Source organism: Poecilia reticulata, linkage group LG12 (assembly GCF_000633615.1).
Source record: "Poecilia reticulata strain Guanapo linkage group LG12, Guppy_female_1.0+MT, whole genome shotgun sequence".
In the NCBI taxonomy this organism is placed as follows: domain Eukaryota; kingdom Metazoa; phylum Chordata; class Actinopteri; order Cyprinodontiformes; family Poeciliidae; genus Poecilia; species Poecilia reticulata.
The window spans coordinates 17,766,757-17,787,032 of NC_024342.1; the positions used below are offsets into that span (position 1 = coordinate 17,766,757).

Consider the following 20,276-nt stretch of genomic DNA (forward strand, 5'->3'; position numbering starts at 1 on the left):
TTCCTTTGCATGAAGTGGATATCAGACGAGAGCTCGAGTGAATAAGTGCAGCGGCTATGTCTCCTTGAATAGACGAGGCGAGTCGGAGTGAAAAAAAAACAAACCACTTGAAAGAACCGAAGAGAGATTTTAAGGAGCCTCGACAGTGAAGAACACTTCACAGGAGCAGGAGTCAAGAGCAAAGGGAGAAAGACGATAAACAAGGATGAGATCATTTTTGTCCTCAGAGGCATGAAATCAAGAGTTCATTCACACAAAAGATGGAAAGTAACAAATGGAGCATGTATTTTTTTTTTTTATTTGGTTGTATTTTCTAGTGTTTTGTGCAACAATAGAACAATTTTTAAAGCCACATTAACACATAGCACTGCCTAAAGTGAACAGCTGCACGGGGGAAAAATAAAAGAGAGGAACAAAAGAGAAACTGTGTTTTGAAACAAGCCACTAATGATCCCAACTTGAGCTCTTGGCTTTTTAATTGCCCACCCAGGCCTGACTGAGTCGCCCAGAGCTTGAGAATGGAGCAGCGCACACAGAACAAAAGCAGCCCGGTCCCAGGGCCGAGTCGCCCTCTGAACCCGGCGGCTAACGCTGCCCCTGCTGCTCAGGCCCGGCGTTATTGTTGCTGCAGATCAGGAGAGTGATGGCTCTTCAAAGGAACAAGGCCACCAGCACCACTGCTGAAGTCATGCTCTGCAGGCCAAGTGAGAAGAGCTTTAAGGCCAAATTGGCGCATTCAGCATTAACTGTGGCACAGACAATTAATAAACTCCTCCATTTGAAATCACAGAAACAATTCATGTGGCCTAAAAGTAACTTTTTCTGCCATTTTCCTTTTTGTTCTTCACATTCCTGTCTTGATATTGTACACATGATGTAGAGTGAAAATAAAATAACGTTATTTCCTTACAAATCTGTCCTGTTTTATTATTTATTAATCTTCTTCAGTCCGTAACAGGAAAACTTTTCTCCAGCCTTTTTGTTTTTTAATGTACAGGTGGCCCCGGGGCCACTGTCACTCCTGCTGGCCAATCAGTCATTCTCATCAGCAGAATCTGACTTTGTCTTAATGAGCTGTTGTTATTGTCATGGACTGAGTCTTCCTCATGACGTTTACCCACCAGAAGAAAAAATAAATAAAAGTCACAAAGTAGATGCGTAAAGTTTTGTCAGTTTTTGACACCTAAACCTCACGTTGTGACCCTGTTTAGTATCGTTCCTGCTCTTCGCTGTGCAGCCCATTCACATCCAGTTTCTGTGTTTATTAGGAGTGTGTGTGTGTGTGTGTGTGTGTGTGTGTGTGTGTGTGTGTGTGTGCGTGGGTGTGTGTGTGTTTGTGCGTTAAGTTTGGACATTGTTCTCAACTGCTGATTAACAGGCTGAGAAAACTCAAAACAGGACCAACTTGGTGCCACCATTTACAGGTTAACAGATAAAAACGCAGGAGGTTCGCCTGAGACAGTGTGTCTTATTTATTTATGCCGTTTTCAAGTTTACTGCTGTAATTCAAAGTTTAGGGAAGTTTTATATTTAATTGGTTTTGATTTTTTTGTGAAGGACATTTTGACTCAAGCAAGTTAGATGTAAAACATTAAAAAGCATTCCATATTTCACTAGTCAGTCAGACAACAAATGTCCTCATTTCAAAATTTTGAAAAAAAAAAAACATTTCAGTTTTTATTTAAATAGGAAAAAATAAAAAAACAAACTATATTAAAAAACCTAATTAGTTTAAACTAAAAGAAATAAAACTGAATGGAAAACACAACATACAGGGTAAAAAATGTAATTAGCAACATAAAAAGTAAAAGTATAACCAAATAAAATTAATAAAGACTAGTGGTAAACTCTGTATTTTATATTTTCTCTGAACACTTTATTGATCTATCTGTGAAAACTGAACCCAGATGGACTTCGTTGATCCATATTTTGCAGTTTGGGCTTAGTAGGGAATAAATGTCCTGAAGTATTTCAGATTATGTTGCTTTTCAAATCCTGTAACATTTTCAACCCAAGTTTTTTTTTTTTGTAACAGGTGCTGAGTAACATGTTGTGTTGCTTTAGAAGTCCTTCATTTAAACAAAGCATCTAAGAGAGACATTCTTAGTTGAAAAACAAATATTAAATCAACATTTTAACATTTTTGAAGAGAACACGTAGAACTATATAAAAAAAAGTGCAATACGAAAATAAAACAGCAGTTCTTCATCCTGGTTCCATTTGTTCAGACATGTGCTGTTCTACAGCACCCTCTTGTGGTAAACATCAGTAAGACAGTTTGTGGCCTCACAAAACATTCACTTTGACCTAAAAGGAAAACATAAATGCTGGTACCACAATATTTCAGTTCATAAAAAGACTTGTAAATTCAGACAAAACTAACCAAGTTCAATTTATGGAGATTATTAGTTGTGCATTTCACATTTATGAGAAATGAACTAGACAAAAATAAAAATTTCTTGAGGGGGCTTTCTCATGGATCTTTGGAAGAATATTATAATTTTTTTTTTTATTTCACTAGCTGTAAAATCTCAGCGGAAACGCTCAAAAGTCTCTTTTCGTCTCTGGGCCCAACAATCGCTTCACGTCAGGCCTCCTTAAATCGAGGGACGATGGTCCGGCGATAAGTCCGTCTCTCAGAGATATTACGTTTGACTTTCACTATTGTCGGAGAGGTCAGCTCAAGATCCAGGGAAGGACTAGAGTAAGACCGTTTCAGGCCAGCTTCATCCTCATCTTCATCCCCCATGCAGTCTCCGCAGCTAGTCTTGTCGAACAGTTTCAGGTCGGCGGTGGCCAATGCGTCGTCCTCAGTCTTCGGCACCGTCTTCCAGGCTTCCAGCACCTGGATGTAGGTCTCGTAGCGACACACCTGTGGTTGAAAGACAAACACTGAATAACCTGTAGAGCTACGTATACTCATGCTTAAGGTCGCCCAGCAGCTCCAGTACCTCGAACTGCAGGTACTCGATTCTGACACGGTGTTCCTCCAGATCCCTGGTTTTAGCTTTTTTGCTGTCTGGCGGGTTCTCCTGCTGATGCAAAAGGTCGGCTTTGAAGGAATCCAGTTTTCCTGCGTGACACTGCAGCTGATGCTCCTACATCAGGAAAATGACAGGAAAGAAGACAAAGGTTACATTTCTGGTCTCTAACCAGAACCAGAAGAAAACAGTAAACTTAGATGTTTGTGGATGCATTGTCTTTGGGATTGTTTGTGACAAACCAACACAAAGTAGTGCAAAATTGTGAAGTGGAAGGAAGGAAATAAATGGAAAGAAGTATAGAATTGTAATCACAGTGCCTATATAACCATTTTATAAATCACATGTTTTGTGTCTGCATTTGCATCCCGATAATTAAACATCTGCTACTATATTAAAATGGCAGCTACAGTGTTTCTGTTCAAATCTGTGAACTGGTATTGTTTACTAACTGGTTTCCTTTACTTTTGGAAAAAATTTACTTTTAGGAGTATTTTTGCTACATTGCACTTTTTACTTTTGCCTGAGTAATTTTATTATGAAGTGTCGCCACTCTTACTGGAGTAAAATCTCAGGATATTCTACCCACTGTGAGCCACTTCACTGAAAGAAGAACAAATTCACGGCAACCGAATATTCACCAGACACAGAAACACACCTGCAGTTTTGTTGAAACATACTGAATGAAATTGATTTGGATTTTTATTTTTTATTTTTTTGCCTGATTTTGTTATTTTATAATTATTTATTTATATGAATTATTTTCATTTTAGTCTCAAAAATAGCAACATTTCCACAGAACTTCATATTTTGTATGCTTGATGATGCAATTTTCAAATATTATATGGTTGTTTTTTTTTTTTGGGGGGGGGGGTTATCTTGGCCTTTAGTAGATACTTTACCAAATACTTTTTTACTCTTACTTGCGTAATTTCTTGGATGGCTACTTTTTACTTTTACTTATGTAAAAAGACATTGAAGTAGTCCTTCTCTTACTTGAGTACAGTTCTTTTGTACTCTACCCGCCTCTGGCTTTGACTGTTTGACTTCTGCATCACATTGACTAAAATATATCTATTTTTTTACTGTTTCTTCAATTGATACAGAAAGGTCTGTTGCGACATAGGGTGAAAAATTACACAAGGACAATTATAAAAACATAAGGTATTTTAAAGCCAAGTTATAGCAATTGCAACTTGTAATTTATTATCAAAGAAGACTGAAATGCATACCAGAGAGTGTGCAGACTTTGAGGCAGGAAGTATCGGCCTGAAGAACCTCCTCTGGGAGCCGACGGCGGCGGGGAACGGAGGAGACGAGTGAAGAGCGGAAACCAAGTTGATGCGGCAGATCCATGAATTCATCTCTGCTTTGGATCTGAGAGAAAAGCACTTCATTTGTCACCATCAGTCTCTTTAGAGGAAACCTGCGGCCTCACATACAGACACAAACATCTCGCCCTGACGATTCTATGCGACTTACGACGCCTGGAAGAGAAAAACCCTCCAGTCGGCCGTCTGCAGGCGGAACACGTGCGGCTTCTTGGTGTAGTCGGCTGCTGGCTCGGCCAGGGAGTGATGGACTCCCACCATGTCCTCGGTCACCGGATGATCTTTGCGGTAATCATGCTGACACACAACACAGACAACTCAGGATCGAGTAAAAGAGCTCCATGGTGTTAGGAGAATTAGGAGCGGAGTCACTGACCTTCTGTAAGTAAAGGGTCATTCCCTTCAGCTCTGCAAAGAAAGGTTTCCAGCCCCGTTTCCCCCAGGGAGCTGCCACAAAACAACAACATTCAGCAGATCTATAATGGCCAACAACTTGCGTCGCTAACATACAGATTTTAATAAAACCTGTCAAGCTACTAAAATATGGCTTTGGCATTACTGTCATGCTCAAAAAGCACCTGAAAGCTATTATTATTGATGAATAATGTTGTGCACTTGTTCAATAAGTGAATAAATATACATATCTTGTAGAGAAATACTAATTTGAATTCAACAGCTACAGATTAGAAGTTATGTAATTGTTCATAATTAGTAGTGGTAGACCAGGGATGTCCAAATGAAGGTCCGTGGGTCATTTGTGGCTCTCAGAATGATTTTATGTGGCACACAAACACAACACAAGGTCGGTTGGTTAGGGCAAGATTTTCCCTTGTACGAGGCCTTTCAAAAACAAATTGAAAAACGTGGAAATGTTAAATACAACTCAAAGTACTTGTATTGCTTTCATTTCAATTTCGTGCTAAATAAATAAACTTTGACTCTAAGGTATACATTATACATCTTTTCATTCTGCGCTGCTGGGTGTAAAAGTAAAACTGGTCCCACTTGTACATAAGATATTGTATCTCAATGGGACAAACCATATAAATAAGGAGCAAATAATATTTAGAAAATAAAATAAATTGCAGTAAAAGTATGCTTGCATTATTTATTACTATTGTTGTCAATTATGTAGCTCTTTCTGCTCTGATGCCTAAACCTAAACTTGCAACTGGTGTCTCGTCTAGGTCTGTTCCAAGTGCCAATACCAGCCTTTAAAAATAATTTTTCTGTTTATACTAAAGCGTGAAACACCACATAATGTCCGTCTCAACACTGGTTTTCTTCTGCTTTGTAAATTGTTGTGTCTAATGTGATGTAACATAGGATATATGTGTGTCAGTCCCACTTACTGCGTTTTCCGTTGATGTCGGCATGCAGCTTCCTCTGCAGGAATCCCTGTTTGACCACCGTGGCCTTTTTGTCCTGAGGAACGTCCAGGAACGGGTTGGATTTGGAGCGCAGAGGAGCGTCGTCTCCTGCACTATCATCCACCAGGTTCTTCAGCTCCTCCTCATCCCTTCGCCACAGGATCAAGTGAAAACATGAATGAGGTCATGTGCTGGAATCACGGATCTGGAGACGCTTACGTTGGATGGTTTTACTTACACGGCCCACTCCAGCGGTTCACTCTTTATGGAGTTATAAAGACTCTACGATATAAATCCAAGAGAAAAGTTTCATCAGTTGTAATATACAAGTTCTAGGCTTTAGCTGAGAGAAGAAAATGTCAATATTTTTACTTTCAGCAGCTCCTTGTTGAAGTTTTCTCCCTCATTCATCCCATCCAGGTTGGTCACAAACTTAGATGAAGACATGGATTTTCCTACATTCTGTAAACGAACGTGCGATTGCTTAAAAGCCGAACAAATCAGCGTCAAAAACAAACTGTAGAGGCTGTCTGGTCTCACCTGTCCATGCAAGTCAGTGTTGAGGAGCATCAAAGCGCAGGTCAGAGCCAACGCGGACCCTGAGGACATCCGAAAGAGACAGAAACAGATGTTAGACACGAATGAATCGCCGCAGCTGCGTCTTTAAGCATGACGCATGTCTGTCTCACCGGGGCAGGAGTAGGAGTCGGGGTTGCACTGGTGGAAGCGGTTGGAGAAATGCTGCAGCACTCGCTCTCTCTCCTGGGTCTCCCCTATCAACACGACAACCTTCAGAAAAGATCTAGGGACGAGAGCGGGAAAAAGAATTAAAATATATTATATATGTGTTTCACGAAGGTGTTTCATAAGACATAGATATCCGTTTGTGGTATTTTACCTGAGGGCCTGATCCAGAGTTTGGCCAGAGAAGTCAAAGAATTTGAGGTATTCCTCTCCGACAGCATGACTGAAGTCATTACTAAACACGGGAAAAATGTTATATATGAATATATTTTTTGACACAAATGTAAGATTAAAATGAACAAATCTTGCGATTCTTCCAAAGACTTAGTTTCAAATTTCTAAACTATTTGAGGTTCGAAGGTTTTGATTTTTGCAGCAATTTTTAAAACTTCACTACATTTGGTAAAATAAAAAAAATAAAAAGATATATTTTACACATAAAACATGATGAAATATTTTTCCTAAGAAACTTGAATTTAAGTTACAGGTACAAAAATTACCTTTTGTTTTTGTTTGTAGTAACAACTCACCTCACCTTTCCAAGAAACTACAATTACATCTGGCTTATTTTAATCTTATTTTTATAGTTTTAATTAGTTGACATTTTCTTTATAGCGTTAGTTATTCTACAAGCTCTTATTTATTCAACTAAAGCATCTCTGTACTTTAGTTGACATTGAAATTCCAATAAAAAAACACCAAGTTTTTTTTTTTTATTGGAAAGTTGTCTTGTCAAGAGGCCAAAAACTTTTCTTTTAAATAAGTGTGCATTTTCATTTTGTCCTGTGCTCAAATAAAATCTGTAAACAATCCAAAAGCTCATGTTTGCTACCTAGACTTGGAAAATTAGAAAATCACACTCCTTACTTTCCAAATCCAGCGAGGAAAACTGAGCTTGTGAAACGTTTCCAGATTTTATCCCCTGCACTCTCTGCCTAATGAATTTAACAGGCTAATTTACTTCTACTACCAGTCAAGACTGACATTTAAAAGCAAAAAATAAAAGAGTCAAGTCGGTCATTTGATTGGTAACACTTTCATCTGAGCCAAATTAAAGAACAAATCAATACTTTGATTAAGTGAACTTAAATGTTATTAAACTCCCTCTAAACTGACTCATCTGCCAAAACAAATGTTGAAATCTCTTCAGTCAGAGCAATTCAAGGCTTTCTTTGTAATTAATGAAATTTCCTCAGCAAAGCTTTAGAAATGGTCAAGAGTACCCTGGGATCGAGTTCAGCGATTTTAGAAAATAAAACTCATGATGTTTTCTCCGTCAGATGCAAAGACAGAAAACATCGAGGTTTCTGCATGGCAGTAATCAGCATATTATGCTAATAAGATGTCAAGTTGAAAACCCTCTGAAAGCAGGAAGTTAAAACAATGGTTTTCATGTGCTGATCAGAAACATTTACACACTATCTCTTGGTCATGATTAAACAATAAAACTAAGCTAATGTTGCCTCATCGCAATAAAAACACTTTAATGCTCATGCAAACCTTTAAGCTGTTTGTCGAATAATAATCAAAGTGTCTGAATGTGTGCTTACTCTTTGTCCAGATGTTTCACCACATCTGAGCGTTGGATGTTGTCCAGCTTAAAGAGTTGCTCAGCGAGTCGCCGGGCCTTCTCCCTGTCCACCTTATCCCCGTTGACGTAAGGCGCCACCGAATCCTCGTGTTTTTCTCCGTTAGACACGACTCCTGGTGGGCTCTCGCTGTCAGTAATCCCAACATCTTCAGTCTGGACCACTGTCTCAGCCTCTCGGCCCACGTGGTTGGACTCGGCCTCCTCATCCCGCGGCGCAGCCTCGCTGTCAGGCGACAGCTGTTCTGTCACTTCTGACTCGTTCGTCTTGTCTGAGGGTCCCGGCTGCTCCGACGAGCGCCGTGTTTGCTGTGGCAGCTCGTTCGGCTCTGATGGATTGCCCGCGACTGCGGACTCCTTAGCTTCATCACAAGCCGTCTGCTCTGGTTGATCCTCTGGAGCTTCTGGTGGGGTTAACTGGTTTGGGGATGCCATCTCTGGGGACTGGTCCTGAAGCTGATCAGACTCTTCCGGATGCATCTGCTTGGGCTCCTCACTCGTTTCGCCCGGCTCAGACTCTGACGCCGCTCTGTCTTGGTCACGCTCCTGTTGCTCTAAAGAGTTTGTCTCCACCAGATTTGCAGGGTCTTCCGCCCAATCTGATGAGTTTTCTGCGCTCTCCGCTTTTTCCGCCTGCTCTTCTGACACTTCCTCGTTCTTATCCTCGGACTCTGACAGCTCAGGATCCACTTTCTCCTCCACTTCTTCACACATTTCTTCAGGCAGCACAGAGAGATCGTCACCTAACTGATCCGGTGTCTCTGCGTCCTTCTTGTCCTCTGAATGTCCACCGTCCTCTGGAAGCTCTTGTTGATCTTTCGGCGCATCAGCAGGTGTGCTTGGTCCGGTGTTGTCAGTTTGCGGCACTCCTGCAGGCACTTCCCTAAAAAGCATCAAAGCAAACATGCATTGAGAATATATTTAAAATAGCCCAAAATTCTGCAAAGGTGTGTACATAAAAGAAGAATTCAGAGGTCGGAAACGCTGGTGACTCAACACTGACATCTATTTAGAAAGGTGTGAATATAAAAAAGAGAAGGAAGAAAAAACAGTGTGTTAAACTGGAGGAAATGCTAATGTGGCAGCCTAACGTTTAGAAACAGGATGTGATCAGTGTTCCTGTTAGAAACAGAAGGCCTCGACTGAAACTGTCATTAATTAATTTAAAGCTGGTTTCATTTATGGTGTCATCTTGCAGGCGGCTAACATACTCTCCCAACTTAAACCTGAAAAGAGATTGCATTGAACTTTGTGTTTTTTGTGTAATCAAGGTATCATTTTCACAAACTAACATAGGAAAAAAAACACACAGTTCATCACTACACGGTGTCATTAGTTCTTTGGCTGAGTCAAAATGCAGAAGTGGAGGGTGAAAATGCCCTTACTGCTTGTACAGGGATTCATAGGGGAAGTAGCAGTCAGCTAATGGCAATTAAAAGCACAGGAAGAAAGAGTTTTCACCTCTGAAAGCAGTTTGCAGGTTTGAGATATTCAGGGGAGCGCTGGCAAAAAGCCGAGAGGGAAAGACATGAGTAATGACTCTGGAGGAGCTCTTTGGTTTTCCACTTAAAGTAACAATTAACCAGAATGAGACCCTCATGGTATGATAACCTTGAGTACAAACACCATAGTTTCACTGTATTCATACAAAAAATGTATAATATTCAGAAGAAACAGCCACAAAAACAACATATAATTTAACATTGTTTTGATTTGACACAGAAAAACAAACGTATAGAATAGATTTTTTTGCCAATTTTGTAGTTTACTAGTGCTTAATGTAAAGAAAATTATACATTTTTAGATATTCTGCTCTTCAGAGTGAAACACAAGTCTAGCAATCTTATATTAACTTGTTAATTAGGCTGAATATTTGCTCAGGTAGCAAATTCACTTGGCTGCTTAGCAACCATGCTGAACTGTACTTTCAAAACACTCACCACTTTAGTGTTCATGTTTGATCCAAAAAGAGCTAAATATTTCAAAAAGCCACCAATAAATTAAAGAAAATAAATAAAAAGGGGGAATTTGAGACAATTCCCAATCCTCTGAGGAATAAAAGTTCACACCAAATACTGAGATTGAGCAATCTAATCTCCAACAAGTTACAAAATTAGATATTTAAGAGTACTCACTGGGAGTTAAACCCCAGTACAATGATTGAACAACTGACTTATTTTGAATCATTGTTGCGTCATCTAAAAAAATTTAAATAAGTTTGTAAATTCACTTCTGATCAAACAACAAAACCTGAAGTCCTTTAGATCTACACTCATCGTAGCTCTGCCTGAATACTCTGCTGCTCACATCCTGACTAAAACCAGGAAGATGGAGCACATCGCTCCAGGTCTAAAGCCACAGAATGGACACTAGGATACCTTTATTGGTTTATAAATTACTGAATACATTAAAGATCTGTTGTTGTTGTTGTATCAGCTTTTCAGACCACTCTGGTCTTTTGGTTCTGGTCTGCTCTGCAGAACCAAACACGGAGAAGCAGCAGTCAGTTTTAATGCTCCTCTGACCTGGAACAAACTTCCAGAAAACTGCAAAACAACCGAAACAAAGAGTTTCTATAAATCACGGCTAAAAAATCCACCTGTGTAAAGCTGCCTGTGATTAACATTAACACCATCGATTTAATCTGTATTCCTATTTTTCATTACTTTCCTTTATTATATCACTGCAATTTAAAATTTTCATTATTTATAGCACTTGCACCGAATGTGCTATGCTAATAAACTTGCATAAGAGTAGTCAAGTAATGAACTTGGATTGACTGCTAATTTAGTTTACCAGCATTTCTGAGAGCTTTACTGGAGTTTACCAGTTTTAAACATTATGTCAAAAGATCAGATCATGTGGTTGAAATAGAAATTGTGTCTCATATGTGGTAAGTTTATTTAAATGTTAACATGTCGTAACAGAACTGTTCCTTATCTTTTAGAGAACGCTGACTCACTAGCAGTCATGATGAATGACTAGATGTTCAATGTAGCAAAGTTATTTTTATTTGATAAAATGCGGATTGGCATCTGTAATTAGTTTTGGTTTTTCTTGTTTTCTCTTTCTGCGCTGTAATTGAAAATGTCCTCTTCCCTTTTTTTTTGAATGAACAATACTCACAGATAACTCAGAGAGCTGACAGTTTCTGCCTCCTCGCTTTCTTCCTCATTGGAAATGTCGCTCAAACTCTGCTGTTCCTCAACCTCGATCACGTCCGGACGCTCTTCCTGGGTTTCGACACAACCTGCTGCGGCCGGTTCCTCCTCGTTGGAACCATTGGTGAAGCTCTGCTCTTCTTGCCCCCCGCTCTCCTCCTCGGTCGCTTGTTCAGTCTCAAAACGATCCGCCGCAGACGGCTCCTCCTCGTCGGAAATGTTACTTAAGCTCTTCTCGTCAGGAACCTCACTCCAGTCCTCCGTCGCTCCGTCAGTGTCAACACCGTTTGTCGAGGCCTGTTCTCCTTCCGAGTCTTCTTGCTCACTCAGCAGAACTGTGACCTCTTGTTCCTTTTCGAGTTTCACATCTAAAAAAGTGTCCACATCTTCTGATAAACTTTGGATCTTGTCAGGAGTTTCTAATAAGGCCTCATCTGATGTTACTGAGCTTCCATCGTCTTCCTCTGAATCTGAAATTCCTAGAAAATTTGGCAGAAGAGGTTGAACACGGTGAGAAAGGTCAAGGAGTGACCTTTGTGTTTCAATTTTTAGGAGGAAGCGTGTTGACACACGCTTCCTCCTAAAAATTGAAACACAAATAATCTCCAACTAAAGCGAATGTAACAGAGCTGCTCTGATACATACCGGTGTTACTTTCAGGCTGCTCTGCTGCTGATTCTTCCTTTTCCTGTTTCGTTGGCTCGTTTTCATCTGCAGCATCACATGGCTGAAAATTGCAACACAGACTGCTGAGCGCGAGCTTACGGAGAGAAACTTGTGATTCCCTCTGAGTTCATGGAGCTGAACAGCACACATGCTCATTTACTCCCACATCAACCACAGGAACCCAAATTAGCAACAAAAACACAGGACGTAAACTCTTAAATCCAGTAAAATTAGGCTTAATGACATGATTCACTTTTAGATGTGGATTAAATTGTCAGTAACGAGTAACAGAGGCAGGAAAGTGTCACACCTCCTCTCTTTCTGACACATTTCATACCTTATAGTCATTTCCGGCACTCTCTGTAGCTGGGTGTAGAGGCCGTGCCTCAGCCTCATCTGGTTCCTCTTTGTCCTCCTGCTCACAAGGCTCGGCAGTAACATCTTGAGGCTGATGGTGATGAGAGGAGGAAGTGCTGCTCAGACTCAGAGTCACGCCCTCGGAGAAAAGCTGATTGGCCAAGCTGCTGTCAGTCGTCTCCGCGGAGGAGACGGGCATGTCCCATCCCACACTGGCGAAGGAAAGAGAGGAGGTGGTGCAGGTGACGGGCTGCAGGGTCCACATAGTTTCCTCCAGCTGCTCTGCCTCTTCAGGAGAGGCGTGCGTCTCGCTCATCTCTGCCTCATCGCCAGACCCCGGCTCCTCGCGTTCTCCATTCGCACTCTGATCCGCTGAGGCCTGCGAGTCACGTGGCAGTTCTGCTTCTATGACATCCGGCAGAGAAGCACACAGGTTCTCCTCCTCCATCGGCGCCTCGCAAGCAGTAAAGTTGCCAGCTTTTTGTCAAGTTTAGAGAGGGGTGACGAAGCTGTTTATTCACAAAACGTCCTGGCCTGCTGGATTAGGCCTGATGCTTTTACAAGGTGCCATCTCTGTTGGATAAAAACAAAAAAGAAAAATAGAAAGATTTTAATTTGAACTCGGATGAAGCAAATAATTTCCTCTAAATTTGAGTCAGCTGTGCAGCTAGTTGAATCGAATGATCAAAAGCAAAAACAAAACTGGCTAAGAAAATATCTCCTAAGGAGGATTTAAATATTCGACAGACAAAAAGCATTCCCATCATGCCCTCCTAAAGTGTTCATTACTGTCACAAACGTTGCTGTAATTTGTTGGGATTTCATTAGTCATACACTCCACAAACCTGGATTTTTGGGAAGGTGGGAAGAAGAAAAATATAAAAATAAACAAATAAATAAAAAAGATATGTCATCCCACTGCCATTTTGCAATAATTCATGCAGAAGAAAGAGTTTGGGAGAAAATCAACGTGGACGTTTACCTTCCAACTGGACGATGATCGTAAACAGACAGACAGAGCTACTTTTGATTTTTGTAAAAATCAAAGTGTACCTATGGAGTAGAATGGCCCAGTCAAAGTTCAAACAAAAATCCAGCTAAAGATCTGTGGTAAGAGTTCAAAATCAACCTTCAAAGATGCCATCCATCTAATCTTTCTGAAATTTGGCTATTTAGAATCTTGCTCAACTTGTAAAGTAGTAGATACATATAACAAAACTACCCGCATCTCCAACTGTGATGACAGGCCAAAAAATGCTGCCTCAAGCGGAGGGTTGAGGAGTAAGAGTGGGAGAAAATGCATTCTTTTTTAGATGTTTTTATTGTAAGCAAAACTGAAAGAGTAGTATCCTTATCCTTTCACTTCATAATCTTGCGCTGCTTGATTTTGTTTTGTGGTTGTAACAAAACACGAAAAGGCTTGAAGAGGAATGAATGCCTCTGCGATCCTGAACATCATCATGTTTCCAGCTAATCTATATTGTTTATACGTCTAAAACCACTGTTAATTTGCCGCCTCTGCCAGCGTGCCGTGCAAGACACCTTGAAGTTAAATGACACAAAAGACCATTTTTACTTCCTGAGACCAAAAAAACAGAAAACCAGCTGAGCGAACGAGCAGCAGAAGGAAGCGGAGTGACGGGGTGTACGCTGTATGATGGACGGAGATTCGGTGGAGACGGGGTGGGGTTCTGGGGCTGCAGTTCAACCGTTTTGTCCTCTGTTTATCATTTTATCACCACGCACTGCGACACGTGCAGATGTCTGTCTGGTGAACTTGACTTCAGAGTGTGTTGTGAACACAAACACCGGCAGCAACCCATGTCGGGAAAACGTCACATGTTATATATCAGATTTTTGGTTTTCTTTATGATCTCAGCTTAAAACACGATCTCCTTCTCTCTTGCACGCGCTCGTTTTTAAAACTTTTCTGTCTTTCTTTTATTATTTCATTCATGTCATGTCAGCCAACATCCGGGACAGACCTTGACCACATTTCCTGTGTGGGTGCAAAGTTCTCAGTTCCTGTCAGAGTGCAACAAATGCAACAGGAGTTAACTACGATTAACAGAGAAGAATAGATCGAAATAAGTTAGTTTGACAGGTTTGATAAGTTGTTGGGTTTTTTTACAGTAACAAAGTAATAAATGAAAAACAGCAGACTTTCTTTTTTTAAATTTTGCAATGCATTGAGGTAAAATTGTAAAAACAAAACATGACTGAAATGATAAAAAAAAAAAGAATGTTTCACATTACAACAGTTGTAACTTTGTGGATCATAAAAACACAACAAAACCCTTATCTGAGTATGAAGCTTTCAATAGTGGAAATTTGACAGTTTTTGAAATAAAACACCTAAGAACATGACAGGAAACACAAAGCCCAGATTCAACTCCACCTTGTCGACAGAGGTTAAGAATTAAAAGTTTCTACAGAATAGGAAGTTACTGCAACACATCACCGGTTTAGGAAGTATGAAATTAAATATTGATGCCAGAGGGGGGAAAATGAAAAGAGGAACAACCTGTAAGAGGTAAAGTTAAAGGTGTGAAATTTGTAAATAACAATGGAGCATGATGGATCTTCTACAGCAGTTTAAAAAAAAAAAACTAGCAAGTCTGCATCAGTGAACATGATACATACAGACATAAGCTTGAGCGAAAATTAGAACAAGAACATCTCTGTGAGGAATTTATTAGACTGTAAAAGCATGACTTACCCCCTCCGGGCGCTTGAAAGCAACATCATATGATCAACCAGCTTGTGAGGTTTTAAGTCAAGACTTGTGGGAGGGAAAAGCACCGCTGTGTTGCTGCGGGTCTGCCGCTGTGCATTCACAGCCACCCTGAAGCAAACCAGCAACGCCAAAGTGACTGTGTTTGAACCTGCTCTGCTTAACAAACAAGCCACACATTTGCTCTCTTTAAGCCAAGACAACCTTTAGTCTCTTACGCCACATAAAGTTAGAGATGTAAGTTCTGGTCCTCCGTCTCTGAGCTTCCTGTCCATATCTGGAGGTGTGTTACACTTTTTTTTTTTTTCTGTTAGTCTCTAAGCAGCAAATAACAGGAAGGATGAAGGAAGAAAGACGAGAATGGTAACAAAGAGGAAGAAAAGCTGCTTTCTGATTGGCAGATGACTCAGAAGTTCGAAAGACACCTGAGAGGCCTCGTTGCACACGCCCATGGCCTTACAGGCATGCAGGCGCACAGATACGGGTCAGGTAAGGGGAGGGGCCAGCATTCATTCCTGCAAAACCAACCAGACAATGTGGCAAAACCAGACCTTACTCAGATTATTCTAGCATAAGTCATCGTCGCCTCATTTTCTAATTGGTATGTTGGCTTTAAAGTGAAAGTCCAGGATGAATTCCTGACACTTTTTAAAATCAGGTTTAGTTGGTATAATTTTTAAACTACAAATTCCTTTTATATAAATGATGTAATATAATTAATAATAAATTACTTATTAAATAAGAAACACAATTTGCTTAATTAATTCATCTTTTGCAACATGGCTGGAAAGTTAACTTTAACATATAAATGTGGGTTGCTTTTTTCTGTTTGTGTTTTGCACAAACTTTGCATAAGTGCATTTTGGAAAATTAATTCACATAGTAATTTCTATATAATTTCTACATATGTACTAGCTTCTCCAGTGTGGGGGTCAGTGCCCCGATGAGTTAGTAGTACTTAAATATGCTTGAATAAATTAGAATGTGCAACAGCAGTATATAAGTAGCACAATGGCAGTATAGATGAGACTGTACTTGTGATAAACTTTAAATATTTTTCAATAAACTAAAATGTAAGTATACCTAATAGAACAGTAATAGAATGAATGTACTGAATGCATTATACTTTTGTAAACTTAAAATAAATTTACTATATTCTAGTATACTACAAGTATGGTCTGCAGTACACTTGCTGTAGCTGTACTTTCAGGCGTAATTAATAAAATCTCCTTACTATTGTAGTACTGTTTGCTAAAGGAATGTATAAAACCTACAAGCCTTGTTTGCTTGAAAATATCCCCACTACTGAAAGTTGAATTGTTGATGCCACGATTGCTAGCTCGTGTCTAAATCAGTTGTGAATTTTTTGGCTGTTTTGTTTTTGGAGCAACATTTGGCATTTAGCTTGATAAAAACCTAGTTGTTGAGTTTAAAGTACATTTAAAGAGCTGCAGCTCAGTTTCTAGGATGTATGTGAGAGTTTAAAACTAACCTGGTTACATTAGCATTGCCGCTAAGTGGCTTTCCAGCTAGCAACATGCTGTTTAAACGTCACATTTAAACTCTTTATATTGTGACCAATTATTAGCATGTGTGCTAATGATGACGTCCTTGCATGGCCTGTATTTCAAGATTCTGTTATTATTGAAACATGTGTAGAATTAAATAATTCTGGTTTTTACTTTGGATAACATGTAAAAACATATTTCTTGTTACTCCACAACAGCAGATGGCAGCATACGTACCTATGAGCTCTAAGAGAAATAAACCGCCGCCTCTTCTAAGAGGAGACAGAGTGCATTTCCTGTTATGTCTTGTTCCGCACACACACAAACACACACACACCCACCTCTCCAGCACTTTTCCTGCTTCCCACCCGTCTGCGTCTGCTGAGGTATCTTCAGCCGCTTTAGTCTAACTCAATGGAGAAAACAAGCGAGTTAAAAATGTGCCTGGAGTCCTCACTGAACCGGATTTTTCAAGCGACGGTGAACGACATTCTGGACTCGGTGGAGCGGACCCTCTCCGAGTACCAGGGAGCCCTCCAGACGATCCAGACCGAGAATGAAGGCCTGAAGCGGCTGCTGTTTGCACAGAGGAGCGCAGAGTCTGACCACGCAGGTCCGCAGTTTGTTTATTACCCGTCTCTGGTGCCCTGCACTGCGAGGACTGTGCAATGTCCTTTAGTTTCTTCGTATTTGGATTCAGAAGTCTCATCTTCTTTAAGTTCATTCTGCACATTGCATCAAACCCTTAAAGTTCCGTGTATTAATCACAGTTTGGGGAACTACATAAAAAGAATCGCAAATTCTTCCAAATGCTAATACGCAATTCATTTCTTTACGAAAACAGCTCGACGTTTAACAATATCCTTCCATACTGTCTTAAAGTTAGAATCATAAACTGTGAGGAAGTTGTGTATTATTATCTCACATGGAACAGTTTTAACCAGAGCAAATACTGTTTTCCCAGCTAGTTTATTTTCATCATATCCCCTCTCAGTAGCATGGTTATTAACCAGACATTATATTTAAAAAATAGTGACACTAATTTCTCTATGCCTGGTAGAACATTAAAAATATATTTTTTGGTCATTAGAATATTTTCTAACCAAATAGTTTAGATGTATTTATTTATTTATTCATTCATTCATTTATTTATTTATGTTTAGGCAAATTATTAATTTTTCTGACTCCAGTTTTGAGCAGGTTTATGTTAGAAGCTATTCATGACTTACGAAGATTAGCACACCTCTGCTATAGTTGGAGGCTATGTTTTCTTACCTTTCTCCTTTTGAATAGCGACTAAAATAAATGGGCCTCTGTGTGACGTCCTATTTAAGTTTGAAATAGAACAAATAAAGTGTGTAAGCAGGCTTCTTATGTTATAATATTGCTCGCATTAATTCACATTTCACCTTCTCATTAGATTTTTTTTTTAGATTCTACATATAATGCTGATCTCCCTAAATCAGATAAAACCTGAGCACTGAAATTATGTCAAACCTTTTAGTTTAGTAATGCCATGGAGATTTAATAAGTTGGGACAGCCGCCCTCTAGTGGAGAAAAATACACTTACAACTCTACTGTGGGTTTTGCATCACGTCTGTGGGATTTTTACTCATAAATCATTCTACACATGTACCGACCTGGTCATTGTTTTCATTTCACTTTTTCAGATGGATGTGAGGAGGATGCTGCCTCCGACTGGAACAGTCGTCCTTCTACCTCCACCCACACCAAGTTTAAGGTGTCCATCTGCAGCAGTGACAAGAAAGGCTTAAGGAAGAGAAATAAGAACAACCTGAAGGACAGAGCATTCTCTGATCCATTTTTTCAGCAGACAGATCAAATAGAAGAACAGTCATCTGTTGACAAGTCCGTAGGAAACTCAGTTCCTGTGAAAACGGAGCCAGGTTTGGGAGAAAGTGGTGCCGTCGACCTCTCCCGGCCTTCTCTGAATCAGACGGCAAAGCTGGTAAAGAATGAGGCCTCAGACGTTTTCGGTGATTCATTCACAGATGAGGAACAGCTGCATCCTTCAAGCCCTGACCATAGAGGCAGTGAGTGCGGCGGTAAAGTCACCGTTGTTTCCGGTTGCTACACACAGGAGGGACATGTCATCAAGGTTGAGAAACAGGAGGACGCTAACGGTGAAAGTTTGACTCACCCAGAGTTGAAGTACGAACTGAAATATCAGGAATCAGAGTCGGACCAGAGATGGATGGAGGGAACGCGCATCCAAGAAATGGAGCAAGAAGAAATAAGTTTGGAGCAAAGCGATTCACCCGTTGTTGCTGAAGACGAGACCCAAGAACAAAGCGTCAACTTTTTACGCTGCCCAATCTGTCCGAAGACATTCAGCGAAGCAGCTTTGCTCAATGTTCACGTCAAAGCTCACAGCAGCAGTAGTAAAGTTCACAGCTGTGACCTTTGTGGGAAACACTACAAGCGTGCCGACCTCCTCTTATCCCACCGGCGCATTCACACAGGAGAAAGACCGTACGGCTGCAACGTCTGCAGCAAGACCTACGCGCACCCCAGCCAGCTCAGGGTGCACAGGCGGATCCACACCGGCGAGAAGCCCTACGCCTGCTCGTACTGCGAGAAGCGCTTCAACGAGAACACCCAGCTCAAGGTCCACCTGAGGACTCACACCGGGGAGAAGCCGTACGGCTGCCGGCAGTGCGGCAAAACGTTCCGAAACGTCGGAAACCTGCGGATGCACGAGAGGATCCACACGGGCGAGCGGCCCTACGGCTGCGCCCAGTGCTGCAAGAGGTTCAACAGCCTCGGCGACCTCAAAACGCATTACAGGAGCCACACGGGGGAGAGGCCGTACAGCTGCGAGCTGTGCAGAAAGACCTTCAGTCAGACCGGACACCTCAAGATCCACATGCGGACGCACACAGGAGAACGGCCGTACGGCTGCGACGAGTGCGGCAAGAAATTCACGGTGGCCAGCAGCCTGAAGCTGCACCAGAAGACCCACACAGGGGAAAAGGAGTACAGCTGCACATCCTGTGGGAAAAGCTTCAGGAGGTCCTGTCATCTGAGGAGACATGAGCTGGTGCACACCAAGGAGAAGCTTTTCTGCTGCGGTCAGTGCGGGAAGGCCTACGCCGATAATTCCAGCTTGAGGAAGCACCTCAAGATTCACGCGTCGCAGGAGCGCACCATGCAGAGTGCAGGAAGTACGAGTGAGGCTGGAGTCTCTGCGTCTGAGAGACTTCAAGACGTGACAGAAACTTAAACCAGTTGGCCTAGAAGTACAGCGGCACATCAGGGCCACTGTAGAGAGAGAGAAAAAAGGAACAAATTCCCCTCACCCCCAAAAAAATGTTGAGGTTTGTCTCAGAAAAATTCTAGAAAAAAACTTGTCCAAAATTTGCCAGAAATTTTTTTTTAATGTTCTAGGCAGAAAAAAAAACGTTAAAATTTGTGTTTCAAAAGTCAAAAATTTGTAACTTTTGGAAATCTCTTTGTTTTTTTCTAGAAAATTTCTGATATTAATGTAAAATTTCTAAGCGTTTTGGCCGAAATTTCCTCCCTTTATTTTTTATTTTTTTACAATGGCCCTAATACACAGTTGTATAAAAGTCTGTGAATAACAGAGAAACAGGAAGGATTCACTGCTGTAGAGTTAGCTGTAAATCAATTTGAGTGTTTAGCATATTTTACTACATTATTTACAAAAGCTGCTCCCTTTCTTTGTCTTTCCTGTTGTAGCACCACCAAAGGAAACCTTTTAAAAATTGTGATTTTGTTATTAAATCCTCAAAGCAGTAAATCAAAGAAATGACTGAATGCTTTTTTTACATATTTACACCTCTGATGTAAGTGA

At 40.7% G+C, this 20,276-nt stretch overlaps 2 protein-coding genes across 3 annotated transcripts; one reads left to right on the top strand and one right to left on the bottom strand.

The window, feature by feature from the left end:
* Positions 1-1,812: 1,812 nt before the first annotated feature.
* Positions 1,813-16,755, bottom strand: LOC103473807 (PH and SEC7 domain-containing protein 2). 2 transcript variants are annotated; one of them, XM_008424315.2, is made up of 16 exons: positions 16,678-16,755; positions 12,179-12,771; positions 11,821-11,902; positions 11,141-11,654; positions 7,977-8,897; positions 6,581-6,661; positions 6,372-6,484; positions 6,223-6,281; positions 6,055-6,144; positions 5,921-5,964; positions 5,665-5,831; positions 4,689-4,759; positions 4,464-4,609; positions 4,214-4,358; positions 2,952-3,098; positions 1,813-2,872 (listed from the first exon to the last, which is right to left on the bottom strand). In XM_008424315.2, the coding sequence occupies exons 2-16, from the start codon at positions 12,644-12,646 to the stop codon at positions 2,588-2,590; spliced, it is 3,333 nt and encodes a 1,110-aa protein (XP_008422537.1). In that variant the 5' UTR covers positions 12,647-12,771; positions 16,678-16,755; the 3' UTR covers positions 1,813-2,587. The 2 variants fall into 2 exon arrangements, with proteins under 2 accessions (XP_008422537.1, XP_008422538.1); XM_008424316.2 differs by lacking the exon at positions 16,678-16,755 and adding an exon at positions 14,918-15,011.
* On the top strand, positions 16,750-19,862 carry LOC103473806 (zinc finger protein 2 homolog). The gene is made up of 2 exons (XM_008424314.2): positions 16,750-17,053; positions 18,112-19,862. Exons 1-2 carry the CDS (start codon positions 16,855-16,857, stop codon positions 19,683-19,685), a joined length of 1,773 nt encoding a protein of 590 aa, XP_008422536.1. The 5' UTR covers positions 16,750-16,854; the 3' UTR covers positions 19,686-19,862.
* The last annotated feature ends 414 nt before the right edge of the window (positions 19,863-20,276 follow it).